The sequence below is a fragment of the Hippopotamus amphibius genome, chromosome 11, assembly GCF_030028045.1.
Source record: "Hippopotamus amphibius kiboko isolate mHipAmp2 chromosome 11, mHipAmp2.hap2, whole genome shotgun sequence".
NCBI lineage: Eukaryota > Metazoa > Chordata > Mammalia > Artiodactyla > Hippopotamidae > Hippopotamus > Hippopotamus amphibius.
Genome location: NC_080196.1, coordinates 62,310,926 through 62,326,607, shown reverse-complemented (window position 1 = coordinate 62,326,607; position 15,682 = coordinate 62,310,926). Strand labels below are relative to the sequence as shown.

General features: G+C 37.8%; 1 protein-coding gene across 9 annotated transcripts in view; it reads left to right on the top strand.

The window, feature by feature from the left end:
* Window positions 1-15,682, top strand: part of KIAA1328 (KIAA1328 ortholog) — a 403,500-nt gene that overhangs the window by 162,054 nt on the left and 225,764 nt on the right. For all 9 annotated transcript variants that reach the window (XR_009047897.1, XR_009047898.1, XM_057698044.1 and 6 more), the window contains one exon: window positions 12,724-12,851. Coding sequence is in view for 7 of the 9 variants with exons in the window: in XM_057698044.1 (XP_057554027.1) it covers window positions 12,724-12,851 (128 nt within the window). In the remaining 2 variants the exon portion in view is untranslated. The remainder of the gene's footprint in view (window positions 1-12,723; window positions 12,852-15,682) is intronic.

Here is a 15,682-nt window from a genome sequence, read left to right as displayed (position 1 = left end):
ACATCATTACTAAGTACCAGAATGAAGATTTGAGGCAAAAACGTTGGATGATACCGAAGTCTGCACTTTGACTCATTCTACATTACTCCCTTTGTTAAGTAACTGGAAGAAACCTTAGCGGGCCTTCTTTATATGGCCTTTTGCTGTCCTGGTTGTGCCTATTCTTGGCTCAAATGACACGTTCCAGTTAGCATATCATCAGATCATACAAAGAGTTTGTCTACCTGACTTAATAATGACCGTGGATACGTGGAGTTGTAGAGCTCTTGGGAGTCTGACTTGATGCATAGGTTTCTGTTTCTTTAATGGTAACATATGGTGGGAGGAGGAACACAAGAAGAGACTAAATAATAGTAGAAAGAAGAAAACACAAAGAACGCAAATAAAAACAAAGAAAGGTTTTTTACGGCTTTTTATTGTGACAGTTTTCAAATATACAGAAAATTTCGTTGTGCTACTTTTCTGTATATTTAATATTCCTCAAATATACAGAGTAGTGCAGTGAACCACCATATACCTGCTACCTAGATTCCACAATTGTTGACATTTTACTCTATTTGCTTTGCCTCCTTACATATATATAAATCTATATACATATTTATGTTTTATTTATAAATTTGTACATGTAAATTTATGTTTATTTATATAAATAAATTTATTTACTTATATAAAGTTTATTTTGCTTATTTTTTTTTTTACTATTTTAAAGTGGCAGGCGTCATATGTAACCCCTAAATACTTCACACTTATAAGAGTAACATTTCTCTTTATAAACCACATTATACTTAAGAAAATAAGCAGTAATTCTGTAATATCACCTGTTATCGAGTCCATATTCCAGTTTCTCTAGTTGTCCCAAGAATGTTTTTTAATAGCTATTTTTCTCCCTGAGCCAGGCTTCAGTCTGATTCATGGATTGCATTTGGTTGTGTCATTGATCCCTTAATCTAGAATAGGCCTTCCCACTTTTCTCCCCCATGACTTGACTTTGAAGAGTTCAGGTCAAATGCTTTGCAAAATCTCCCACATTGTGGATTTATCTGATTGTTTACTTGTGCTATAATATAACTTGTTCCTTTATTTCTTTTAATTCCTATGAATTGGAAGTTAGATTTATAGATGTGGTTAGATTCAGGTAAAACAAACTTGGCAAGAATATTTCTTAGATGATGTTGCCGGGATCAACTCGGTGACTCGAGGTGAGTGACGGGTGCCGCAAGCTTGAAGAACACACAGACACAGACTGAAGAGAAAGATGGGACCCGGGGACTCAAGACCTCTAGGATCAAGAGCCTCGCTGATTGATCCCACGTTGCTTTTATTGAGTTCTCGGCATAGCCTAAGGGTCTAACACTCCCAGGTTAATCCCATAAACAATCAAAGGCCTCACATGACTGGGGGCAATGATCTTTGTTTGCCTCCTGGGTCCTGATTTGAGCTGGGCGTGGAGAGCAAAGCAGCCCTGGGGGCAGGAGACCTCTCTCAAAAGGATTAAGGGTCTGTGCCCCACCCGTGTTGGCCCCTCTGCGACTGTGCCTGTCTTAGGTTGTTCCTCCCTTGAGGAATCTTACCCGTCTCTGGCTAACCAGTCATCCTCCAGGGCCAAACACGGTGATGTAAGGAAGGCTCTATGCACCACCCCTGTTGGCCCCTCTGCGGCTGTGCCTGTCTTAGGTTGTTCCTCCTCTGAGGAATCTTACCCGTCTTTGGCTAACCAGCCATCCCTCAGGACCAAACAGGGTGATATTAGTCTCCACGCCCCGCACCCTCAGCTCCTCCACTGCTCAAGCAGGACATTCTGAATCCCATCGCTCGGCCCACATACTTCAACATTTTCAATGTTTCAAAAAGGTTCCAGAATGTCTTCCCACATGATGTTGCCTGCTTCAGACATTAGAAGGTGCATAATTTCTGTTTTATTCACTACTAGTAATCTAAATTACTTTGTTCAGGTGAGGACTACCAGATTTTACCATTTAAAAGTACTGATACATTTTCTTTTCTGTAAATAATTAATCTTGAGACCTTATGAATATCTTATTTATTGACCTTTTATCTACTGGGTTTAGTATCAATTAATGATCCTCGCCTGAATTAGTTATTATATTGGGGATTGCAAAATGGTGATTTTTAAAAATTTGATCATTCCTTCTAAATAATTAGCATTTTTCTATAAAGAAGGACTTCAGTTTTTTTCCCTTTCACTGTTCTCTTCTTTTGAACTATCAATATGAACTGGTAATTTTTATTTTTAATTTGCTGTTAATTATAGTCATTCTTTTAGATGCTCAAATTGTCCCAAATTTGGCTGAGAGTCCCCTTCTGGGTTGCTGCTATTCCTTTTGATAAGCTCTCATCTATTTGTCTTTAAACAATTTCTTGCATTAAAATAACAAGAGTTCCAGGCTCACTTTGTACTTTCCCTGCCCCAGAATGGGAATCAGCCATTTTTCTAAGGAGTCTTGTTGCCCAAAAAGGAGATTTTTTAAAAAAATTAATTATTCTCCCTTTTCTCCTCTCATAGAAATCTTTCTTCCCTTTTCTCCTCTCATAGAAATCTTTCTTCGTTTCATTCTATATTAGATCAGGATTTACATAGTAAACTGCCAGATTCAAGTATCCTCGATATCTGAGGCAAGGGTGGGACGGGGTGATGGGAGTGGTCTCTGCTCCACCAGAAGAATTCTTTCAGTTTAAGACAATCCCTTGGGCAACACACTACTAGTATATCCTGTCATCTGGTCCTTCTCCTTTCACCCCTGATTTTTCTCTCACACAGAGTTTTTATTCTTTCATCTCCCTATCCATTCTGCTTCAATCTTTAGTTTTATTTTTCTATATAATGCATTTTGGAGTAAGGCTTTGAGCTTTGCAAAATGATCATTTCCAGCAGCCATTTCAGCTAATTTATTTGATGTTTAGGCTTTGATGTGATGTTGCCTAATATTTTTTAAGAACTTTTATTGAGATACAGTTAACATACAATAAATTGCATATATTTGGAGTGTACAATTTGCTATCCCAATCTCCCAATTCATTCCCCCCCAACCCTCCCCACTTTCCCCGCTCGGTGTCCATATGTTTGTTCTCTACATCTGTGTCTCTTATTTCTGCCTTGCAAACGGGTAGATCTGTACCATTTTTCTATGGTCCACATATATGTGTTACTATACGATATTTGTGTTTCTCTTTCTGACTCACTTCACTCTGTATGACAGTCTCTAGGTCCATCCATGTCTCTACAAATGTACCTGTTTCATTGCTTTTTACAGCTAAGTAATATTCCATTGTGTATATGTACCACATCTTTTTTATCCATTCATCTTTTGATGGACATTTATGTTGCTTCCATGTCCTGGCTATTGTAAATAGTGCTTCAATGAACATTGGAGTGCATGTGTCTTTTTGAAATATGGTGTTCTCTGGGTATATGCCCAGTAGTGGGATTGCTGGGTCATATGGTAGTTCTATTTTTAGTTTTGCAAGGAACCTCCATACTGTTCTGCATAGTGGCTGTATCAATTTACGTTCTCATCAGCAGTGCAAGAGCGTTCCTTTTTCTCCACACCCTCTCCAACATTTACTGTTTGTAGATTTTCTGATGATGCCCATTCTAACCAGTGTGAGGTGATATACCTCACTGTCGTTTTGATTTGCATTTCTCTAATAATTAGTGATGTTGAGCATCTTTTCATGTGCTTCTTTACCATCTGTATGTCTTCTTTGGAGAAATGCCTATGTAAGTCCTCTGCCCATTTTTTGATTGGGTTGTTTGTTTTTTTGATATTGAGCTGGATGAACTGTTTATATGTTTTGGAGATCAATCCTTTGTCTGTTGATTCGCTAGCAAATATTTTCTCCCATTCTGAGGGTTGTCTTTTCGTCTTGCTTATAGTTTCCTTTGCTCTGCAGAAGCTTTGAAGTTTCATTAGGTCCCACTTATTTATTTTTGTTTTTATTTCCATTACTCTAGCGGGTGGATCAAAAAATATCTTGCTGTTATTTACGTCGAAGAGTGTTCTTCCTATGTTTTCCTCTAGGAATTTTATAGTGTCTGGCCTTACATTTAGGTCTTTAATCCATTTTGAGTTTATTTTTGTGTTTGGTGTTAGGAAGTGTTCTAATTTCATTCTTTCACATGTAGCTGTCCAGTTTTCCCAGCACCACTTATTGGAGAGGCTGCCTTTTCTCCATTGTATATCCTTGCCTCCTTTGTCATAGATTACTTGACCGTAGTTTATCTCTGGGCTTTCTATCCTGTTCCACTGATCTATATTTCTGTTTTTGTGCCAGTACCATACTGTCTTGATCACTATAGCCTTGTAGTATAGCCTGAAGTCAGGAAGCCTGATTCCACCAACTCCGTCTTTCCTTCTCAAGGTTGCTTTGGCTATTCGGGGTCTTTTGCGTTTCCATACAAATCGTAAAATTTCTTGTTCTAGTTCTGTGAAAAATGCCATTGGTAATTTGATTGTGATTGCATTGAATCTGTAAATTGCTTTGGATAGTGTAGACATTTTCACAATGTTGAGTCCTCCAATCCAAGAACGTAGTATGTCCCTCCATCTGTTTGTGTCTCCTTTGATTTCTTCATTAGTTTCTTATAGTTTTCTGAGTACAGGTCTTTTACCTCTTGGTTAGGTTTATTCCTAGGTATTTTATTCTTTTTGTTGCAATGGTGAATGGGATTGTTTCCTTAATTTCTCTTTCTGATTTTTCATTGTTAGTGTATAGAAATGCAAGTGATTTCTGTGTGTTAATTTTGTATCCTGCAACTTTACCAAATTCCTTGATTAGCTCAAGTAGTTTTCTGGTGCCATCTTTAGGATTTTCTGTGTATACTATCATGTCATCTGCGAACAGTGACAGTTTTACTTCTTTTCCAATTTGGATTCCTTTTATTTCTTTTTCTTCTCTGATTGCTGTGGCAAGGACTTCCAAAACTATGTTGAATAGTAGTGGTGAGAGTGGACACCCTTGTCTTGTTCCTGATCTTAGAGGGAATGCTTCCAGTTTTTCACCACTGAGAATGATGTTTGCTGTGGATTTGTCATATATGGCCTTTATTATGTTGAGGTAGGTTCCCTCTATGCCCACCTTCTGGAGAGTTTTTATCATAAACGGGTGTTGAATTTTGTCAGAAGCTTTTTCTGCATTTGTGGAGATGATCATGTGGTTTTTATCCTTCAGTTTGTTAATATGGTGTATCACTTTGATTGATTTGGGTCTATTGAAGAATCCTTGCATTCCAGGGATAAACCCCACTTGATCATGGTGTATGCTCCTTTGAATGTGCTGTTGGATTCTGTTGGCTACTATTTTGTTGAGGATTTTTGCATCTAAATTCATCAGTGATATTGGTCTGTAATTTTCTTTTTTTGTAGTATCTTTGCTTTTGGTATCAGGGTGATGGTGGCCTCATAAAATGAGTTTGGGAGTGTTCCTTCCTCTGCAATTTTTTGGAAGAGTTTGAGAAGGATGGTTGTTAGCTCTGCTCTAAATGTTTGATAAAATTCACCTGTGAAAACATCTGGTCCTGGACTTTTGTTTATTGGGAGATTTTTAATCACAGTTTCAATTTCATTACTTGTGCTTGGTCTGTTCATATTTTCTATGTCTTCCTGATTCAGTCTTGGAAGGTTATACCTTTCTAAGAATCTGTCCATTTCATCCAGGTTGTCCATTTTATTGGCGTATAGTTGCTTGTAGTAGTCTCTTATGGTGCTTTTTATTTCTGTGGTGTCTGTTGTAACTTCTCCTGTTTCATTTCTAATTTTATTGATGAGTCTTGCTAGAGGTTTATTGATTTTATTTATCTTCTCAAAGAACCAGCTTTTAGTTTTATTGATTTTTGCTATTGTTTTGTTTCTATTTCATTTATTTCTACTCTGATCTTTATGATTTCTCTCCATCTACTAACTTTGGGTTTTGTTTGCTCTTCTTTCTCTAGTTTCTTTAGGTGTAAGGTTAGATTGTCTATTTGGGATTTTTCTTATTTCTTGAGGTAGGATTGTATTGCTATAAACTTTCCTCTTAGAACTGCCTTTGCTGCATCTCATAGGTTTTGGATCATTGTGTTTTCATTGTCATTTGTCTCTAGGTATTTTTTGATTTCCTCTTTGATTTCTTCAGTGATCTGTTGGTTATTTAGTAGCGTATTGTTTAGCCTCCATGTGTTTGTGTTTTTTAGAGTTTTTTTTCCTGTAATTGATTTCTAATTTCATAGCGTTGTGGTCAGAAAAGATGCTTGATATGATTTCAATTTTCTTGAATTTACCAAGGCTTGATTTATGACCCAAAATGTGATCTGTCCTGGAGAATGTTGCATGTGCAGTTGAGAAGAACGTGTAATCTGCTGTTTTGGGGTGTAATGTCCTATAGATACCTATTAAATCCAGCTGATTTATGGTGTCATTTAAAGCTTGTGTTTCCTTATTAATTTTCTGTGTGGATGATCTGTCCATTGGTGTAAGTGGGGTGTTAAAGTCTCCCACTGTGATTGTGTTCCTGTCGATTTCCTCTTTCATAGTTGTAAGCATTTGCCTTATGTATTGAGGTGCTCCTATATTGGGTGCATATATATTTATAATTGTTATCTCTTCTTCTTGGATTGATCCCTCAATCTTTATGTAGTGTCCTTTCTTGTCTCTTGTAACATTTTTTATTTTAAAGGCTATTTTATCTGATATGAGTATCGCTACTCCAACTTTCTTTTGATTTCCATTTGCATGGAATATCTTTTTCCATCCCCTCACTTTCAGTCTGTATGTGTCCCTAGATCTGAAGTGGGTCTCTTGTAGACATCATATATATGGGTCTTGTTTTTGTACCCATTCAGCCAGTCTGTGTCTTCTGGTTGGTGCATTTAGTCCATTTACATTGAAGGTAATTATTGATATGTATGTTCCTATTACCGTTTTCTTAATTGTTTTGTTTATGTTATGTAGGTCCTTTTCTTCTCTTATGTTTCCCGCTTAGAGAAGTTTCTTTAGCATTTGTTGTAGGGCTGGTTTGGTGGTGCTGAATTCTCATGGCCGTTGCTTGTCTGTAAAGCTTTTGATTTCTCTGTTGAATCTGAATGAGATCCTTGCTGGGTAGAGTATTCTTGGTTATAGGTTCTTCCCTTTCATCACTTCTGGCTTGCAGAGTTTCTGCTGAGAAATCAGCTGTTACCCTTATGGGAGTTCCCTTGTATGTTATTTGTCATTTTTCCCTTGTTGCTTTTAATAACTTTTCTGTCTTTAATTTTTGTGACTTTGACTACTCTATGTCTTGGCGTGTTTCTGCTTGGGTTTATCCTGCCTGGGACTCTCTGCACTTCCTGGACTTGGGTAGCTATTTCCTTTCCCATGTTAGGGAAGTTTTCAGCTATAATCTCTTCCAATATTTTCTCTGCTCCTTTCTCTCTTCTCCTTCTGGGACCCCTATAATGTGAGTGTTGGTGCGTTTAACATTGTCCCAGAGGTCTCTTAGGTTGTCTTCAGTTCTTTTCATTCTTTTTTCTTTATTCTTTTCTGCATCAGTGATGATCACCATTCTGTCTTCCAGGTCACTTATTTGCCCTTCTGCCTCAGTTAATCTGCTCTTGGTTCCTTCTAGTGTATTTTTCATTTCAGTTATTGTGTTGCATATCTCTGTTTGTTCTTTAATTCTTCTAGGTCTTTGGTAAACTTTTCTTGCAACTTTTCGATCTTTGCATCCAGTCTTTTTTCAGTCCTGGATCATCTTCACCATCATTATTCTGAATTCTTTTTCTGTAAGGGTGCCTGTCTCCTCTTCATTTAGTTGTTTTTCTGACATTTTATCCTGTCCCTTCATCTAGTGCAAAGTCTTTTGCCTTTTCATTTTCTCTGTCTTTCTGTGGCTGTGATTTTCAGTTCCACAAGATGAAAGAGTGCTGATACTGCTTGATTCTGCTGTCTGCCCTCTTGTGGAGGAAGCTATCTAGGAGGCTCACACGTCCTTCGTGATAGGAGGGACTGATGGTGGGTTGGGCTGGGTGGCAGAGCTCAGTGAAGCTTTAATCCAATTTGGTGGGTGGAGCTCAGTGACACTTTAATCTGCTAGTCTGCCAGTGGGTTGGGCTGTGTTCCCACCCTGGTGGTCATTTGGCCTGAGGTGACCCAGCACTGAAGCTTACAGGCTCTTTGGTGGAGCTAATGGTGGACTCTGGGAGGGCTCACACCAATGAGCGCTTCTCAGAACCCCTGCTGCCAGTGCCCCTGTCTCCTCGGTGAGCCACAGCTGCCCCCTCCTCTGCAGGTGACCCTCCAACACCAGCAGGTAGGTCTGGTTCAGTCTCTTATGGGGTCACTGCTCCTTCCCCCTGGGTCCTGGTGAGCACACTCTTTTGTGTGCCCTCCAAGAGTGGAGTCTCCATTTCCCCCAGTCCTGTGGAGGGCCTGCAGTCAAATCCCACTGGCTTTCAAAGTCTGATTCTCTGGAGATTCTTCCTCCCATTGCTGGACCCCCAGGTTAGGAAGCCTGATGTGGGGCTCAGAACTCTCACTTTAGTGGGTTTACTTATGTGGTAAAACTCTTCTCCAGCTTGTGAGTCACCCATCCAGCATTTATGGGATTTGATTTTAACACAGTTGGGCCCCTCCTATCATCTCATTGCAGCTTCTCCTTTGTCTCTGGATGTGGGGTGTTTTTTTTTAGTGAGTTCCAATGTCTTTCTGTCGATGCTTGTTCAGCAGTTAGTTGTAATTCTGGTGCTCTTGCAAGAGGGAGTGAGTGCACGTCCTCCTACTTTGCCCTCTTTATTCTGCCCAATGTTGCCTAATACTAAGTTATATTTATTTATATCATCTTATGAAGCTTGCTTTCTTTGATGAGGTTGTGATGACTGCTGTTTCTCTCAGTTCTTGAATGGTGGTTGGGCAGACCAGCAGTGTGCTAGGTTCACATCATGGTTGGTGCACACCTTCCCTTAGGTTCACTTTCCTACATCTGTTGCATTCTTTTCTGTCAGTTGGCCAGGCTTGAGTTAAATATGTTTTCTTTCTCACTATACTCCCTCCACCAAGTCAGTTAAGAAAGCATTTTACCCACATTTTCCTAGCATAAATCTCTCTCTCCAGATGGAGGGATGAAATCTCATTGTGCTAGGAAGAAAGTAAAATTACTGTTTTGCATGTACATATATTTTGGATTTTATTGGAAAGGGGAAGGCATTTCAAAATCTGGTGAATCAATACAGATATAAAAAATTGATAAAGATAAGACTGTTTGCTTTTATATTCTGCCACATAGCATGTGTTTAAATGAATTTGCCTATAATTTGTCTTCAAATGCTGACATTCAACTCTTAGGCTGTATAATTGTGCTGGCTTTTTCGAGAATAAAATTCATATTCTGTGTCCAGGCTAATATGTTCACCTACTATAAACATTATTGCCTATGGTAACAGCTAGAATAAAAAATTCTTTTATATACATCTTAGCTGGCAGAGACTCTTGGGACTGCCACAAATCATTCCTGTCTTTTTGAGATTGCTCAGAAAAAGCATGGAAATGTAAAACCAGCCTGGTCTGATATAGATTGACTTTGAAAACATATTAGCTTATTTAGACCACTGTTCATCGTGTTGTTGTTTTTAAGATGCTGAGTATTAAACATGCTCTTCTATTTAATGTATTCTTTAGCTTAGTAACTTATCATTTCATTATGAACCAGCTCCTCTTCTATAAGCCATCTCTGGCTCCTTTTTTGTTAAAGGTTAATAATGAGAATAATGAAGCAATTGGTTATTTATGCAGCCAGGATTGGCAGAAGTTATTAGAATAGGAATCTGCCCAGAAGCAATGATTAGGTTATGAAAATGTTAAGAAGAACACTGAAGCCAGTCACCATTTTTGACATTTAAGAAATACTATTCCCACCCTTAATCATGATGGCCTGTTATAAAAGTATATAGAATAATCTCATTGGACAGTAATTTTTATACCAACAGCATACATAATTAGGTGTTGGGGAGATTCAGAAATGATCTGAGAGAAAAATGGGCCTGGGAAAGAAATTACCACAATGAGAAGTAAGGAACAGAGAACTCTCCCTTGGATAGAACTACCTGTCTCCCAGACACCTGATCTGTGCAGTTTAGTATCTTCTTCCTGAGCACTTTGCAAGTTTGAGGAGCTGTGGGAGAGGGTAGGCCAGGTTAGGCTGCTGTGTTCTTCATACTAGACTGTAAAACATGTAGGGAGGTAGATGAGCAAAAAATTTCCTGATGATGCACTTATTAATGAAATAGTGACTTAATTGACATTATGCAAAACCAAACGTATAGAAAAAAATCTAATTATAATCCTGTTATGTTTAATACAGTTTGATATAGTTAGAACTTCCTATGTAAAGTAGGCTGTAATTACTTTGACCAGAACAGTATCATCACTTCTGCACTGGATTTTTTGGTAACAGCTTTATTGAGATATAATTCACATACAATAAAAATCACCCTTTTGAAGTATACACTTCAGTGGTTTTGAGTATATTCCCAAAGCTGTGCAAAGACAACTTTCTAATTCCACATCATGTTTACTACCTCCCCCACAAAACTTACACCCATCAGCAGTTGCTCCCCATTTTCCTCTTCCATCTTTTGGCAACCACTAACATACTTTCTGTCTGTATGGATTTGCCTATTGTGGGCATTTCTCTTTTTTTTCCCCTTTAGCTTTTCTCATATAATGGGTACTTCAGAAAATTGGAGAAGAGGACAGAAAATGAACATGGATGAATGATGAATGTAATTCTTATTTGTGATCTGGTATACTTAGAACTATATTCTTTTCCCTGGCTCGTTGGAGGAGATATTTTAAACAACAACAACAACATACATAGAATATGTAGCCTTTTGTGTCTGGCTTCTTTAGCATATAATATATTCAGGGTTCATTCATACAGTAGAATGTAGTAATACTTTATTTCTTTTTGTGACTGAATAATATTCCACTGTATAAGTACCACATTTTGTTTATCCATTTGTCACTTGATAGACATTTGGGTTGTTGTCACTTTTCCACTGTTATGAATAATGCTGCTCTGAATATGCATGTACAAGCTTTTAATGTACCTATATTTTCAATTCTCTTGGAGAATTTTTTTTTTTTTTTTTTTTTCTTGGCGCACGGGCTTAGTTACTCCGTGGCATGTGGGATCTTCCTGGAGCAGGGCTTGAACCCGTGTCTCCTGCATTGGGAGGCGGATTCTTAACCACTGCGCCACCTAGGAAGCCCTCTCTTGGAGAATTGGCGTGGAATTGCTGGGTCATATGATAACTCTATGTCTAACTTTTTGAGGCACTGCTAAATTATTTTCCAAAGCAAAAGCACTTTACGTTCCTGTCCGCTATGTGGGAGGGTTCTGATTTCACCATAGTCTTGCCGATGTTTGTTATTGTCAGTCTTTTTGATTATAGTCATCCTAGTAAATGGAAACGGGTATCTCATTGTGGTTTTGATTTGCCTTTCTTAATAGCTAATGGCTAAAAATGTAAAGCACCTTTCCTTGTGCTGCTTGGCCATTTGTATACTTTATCTTGGGAAATGTCTATTGAAGTCCTTCGCCCATTTTTAATTATGTAATATTTTATTATTGTTATATAACATCTTTATATATATGGATATCATACCTTTATCATTTATATGATTTGCAAATATTTTCTCTTATTCTGGAGGTTGTCGTTTCAGTTTCTTAATAGTGTCCTTTGCAGCACAAAGTTTTAAAATTTGAAGTCCAATTTATTTATTCTTTGGTTGCTGTGGTTTTAGGTGACCATTGCCTAATCTAAAGTCACAAAGGACTTCCTAGGTGGCGCAGTGGTAAAGAATCTGCCTGCCAATGCAGGGGACACGGGTTCGAGCCCTGCCCTGGGAAGATTCCACATGCCACGGAGCAACTAAGCCCGTGAAGACCCAACACAGCCAATAAATAAATAAGTTAATTAAAAAAATAAAATAAAGTCACAAAGATTTGCTTTTATGAAGTTTATAGTTTTAGCTATTATGTTGTGGGATTTTACAGAGTGAAGCAAGACACCAAGGCTATATGCAGGAGGCAGCGTTTATTTGTGCCTGCACAGGCTCAGCGGATTTGTATCCAAAGGCTGAGCCCGGAACACAGTGAGGCAGTTTCTTTTATACTTTTTTGTTAAATTTCTATACATTAAGCTTTCTTTGTCCCCTGAATAAGGTAACAAGGAAGGTAGCCAGTGATTTGATTGGATACTTTTCTTTCATGGCCTCTGGGCTGTTTTAGAGTTACAAGGGCTGTATAGTAATACAGGTAGGCAGGAAACAGGCAAGAGGAATTATGGAGTAAACAGGCACGTATAGATAACAACTGGACCCAGCTACATTTCCCTTGGGTTGTGTTATGGCCTCTGGGTCCTAAAGCTCCTAGAGTTCCCACCACAATTACATTTAGGTCAATGATCCATTTTCAGTTAGCTTTATATATGGCATGAGGTGGGGGTCCAACTTCAGTCCTTTGCATATGTTTGTTTTTATTTATTCAAATTTAACAATTTGAGAAAGAAATTTTTAAATGAGATAAACATTGTTACTCTCTGTGAATTATTGTTTCATGATTTTAAGGGGGATACATGTGCTGTGTTCATCTGCACTCTCACCAAGTATGGTTACATTTCTGTCTGTTTTGTTTGTTGAAATGCAGTTGAAATCCATTTATTAGCTTTTTTCCCTTAATTTGCAATCTCACCTCTTCAGCTACAGTATAAAGAGTGCCAAGAACTTCTAGGCCTCTATCAGAAATATCTATCAGAACAGCAGGAAAAGCTCACTGTGTCTCTCTCAGAACTTGGTGCTGCTAAAATTCAGGAACAACAGGTAAGCATCTTTATTTTATCTTTTCTTGTCTTTAATGGATCAGCAAGATGTCAGAAGAGTCATTTGCCTTTCACTTTGTCTCACTGTATACAACGTTGTCTTTAGACGTGCAGTTACAACATGTAATTGAGTTGGTTTCATTTACTTTCCTGTTTCCTTTTCCTCTTCTGTTCCTGGGGCTTGGAAGTAAGGAAAGATTACTTGAAGCAGGCTCTGGGTCAGGAGGGAAGCTCCTGGTTATATGAAAGCACAGCAGGTAAAGAAAACCTACTGCTCTGTTACTTAATGAAGATCAGGTGGCCCTTTTTTAATTATAAGCCTCTTCTAACTTATGTTTAGAGTTTTAGAATAATAAAAGTGTCTTGGCAACTTGTAAAAGCTTTAATTGGAGAAAACTGAAATATTTAGTATGATTTTGTGTTTGTATGTATTAATCACATAAATACATAGGAGAGTGTTTGCATATTAACATTTATATACATATCATCAAGTAGTACATATTATATAATTAAATGGAAGTTCAGAACCCTGCCAGTTGTGATGTGAAACAAGTTCTGAAGACTTACTTCTTGCCCTCTAGCAAGTGACACTGGACGTGTTTTTCACATCCAAATGAATTTAAATCTTCAAATGGATGAGGATAGCTTTTGTAATAAACTGTTGTAGAAAAAACTATATAGAAGGGTCAAAGTCATTCATGTTAGTATTAAAACATGGATAATGTACTAAACTAAAGGGTTATCCTCTGCCTTTGAATAGTAACAAGTCCTGAATGGTTTTCTGTAACTATTCTGTTCAACCTAGAGACACCAGTCTCTGATAGGTTAAGAGTTTTGGCCAAGAAAACTCCAGTTTTAAACTTCAAGTTTGGACATATGGAAAAGTAAAAAGAAAAAGAAAGAATAATAATTTTGCTGGAATGTGGCATAGCTTAGACTTTTAACGTATCCTCCCTTTTTTTTTTTTCTGGAAGTCACACTATTTATAAGAAACAACCAAAGTATGAATGGTTATTTGTATCCTAACTTGAAATATTTTCTTTTGTTCTGTTTTCTGAAAACCTAGGCTATAAAATGAGGCAGAGGAAGGTGGCAGGTAATCTTGTTTATCTGGATTTGTTTTGCCACTTTGAAAACGGGCAGGCAGTTTTTAAGGTGCCCCTTAACTCTTGTTCTCATGGGTGGGCTAGAGAAAATTATAGCGTGAAGATCAGGTTTCTGACCTTTGTTTTTGCATTTCCACTCCTTCCCTCTCCATGACATAGGTGTTAAAGGGCACTAAAACATTGGCAAGGGTATTGGAGGAGAGTCTGAGGGACTTTTCAGTTGCCAGTAGTTAAGGATACAGACTGAGAGTCAAGAACTAATCATTACTGAGTTCTAAAGACATCTATGTAAGGACGCCTAACTCTTTCTATCAACTGCTGAAATGAGGGGAAAATAAAACTTTCTCAAGGATTAGTGTTTTATGTTTAAACGATTGATTCTTGAAGGTTTCCCTGGAGACCAATCATGGTTAACACTGCCTCTCTTAACCTCAAGCTTGAGGAGCAAAACTGAAAACAACCCACAAATACTAGGAAGAAATTGTTGGTCAAGGTATGGAGAAAGTATACTCTCAAAAGGAAATACTTTTGCATTTTCATTTTGACTTAATCATGAGAAAAATTTAAGACCATGTTTTCGGGACGTGCCTGGGTGGTCAGGCTTTAGATTATCTCCTATAAACAATGAAAATGAAATTGAAATTGAGGCCACTTGTAGGCTCTGCCATTTGAACCTAGAGAGGGAAAATAAGTTTCTTTTTGAATACCAAGTGGAGATTGTCACCTCGTTTCCTATCTTATCTGATTTGTTCTTTGTGACAGGCTTCTCTTAGCTAAGCAAAGGTAAGCACCTTCTCACTTAGCCTCATGGGAACTGAGTGAATTGGGTGGACAAGTCTGCTTCCTGTGAGGAAGGGCGTCCTTGTGAGCATTCTGAATGCGAATGTGGTAAAGGTGGATGTCCTCTTCATGTGCTCACAGGTAGACTGCTCGTCTCTAGCGTAGCACCATTCTCATTCTTTTGTAATCATTGTTTATTTGTCCATCTCTCTCACCAGGCTTTTTGAAAAACAAGCGTCCTGTTGGTTTTTGCACACTCAGAGCCCAACATAAGTTGACTTAATAAATTTTTAATTTTTATTTAACAAATTTTAACATGGTAAATACTGTGTGCCAGGTGCTGTTTTAAGCTCTTAACACACATTAAATCATTTAATCCCTCAGTAGCACAATGAAGTTATTATCCCCGTTTTACAGAGGAGGAATCCCAGGCAGAACAAGAGACTTGCCTTGTCATACAGGTAGCAAGTTGGGAAATCAAGATATAAACCTAAACAGTCTGACTCCATATTTCCTTGAAAAGATAAAGACAATAAAAACTTGAGATAGGTAAAAAATATTGAAAATTTGCTTTACATGCCCTTGTTTCTATGACTAAGCCTCTTTTGGATCCTAATCTGAAATCCAGTTTTTTGAACACTGCAGCACAAATACACTAGAGATGATGGGAAACTCTGTTTTTCCTGAGAATAACCATAATATCAGGTAAACATAAAATTTCATTTGTTCTCAAAATAAGGTTTTTTTAAACTCATCTTCAGATTTTGTGATGGAGATGCAGCAGTTCATTTTTCCTGAGGTATTCATTTGGTTTTAAGAGACTTCTGTTTCTTCTTTGTGTTGGTTGCCATGTGGCTCAAATTGCTTATTATAGGTTTTGTGTAGAGTTTTATTAAATTTGCAGTTCTTCAGAAGAATGCCCTACCTTATGGTTTTCTTTTTACTC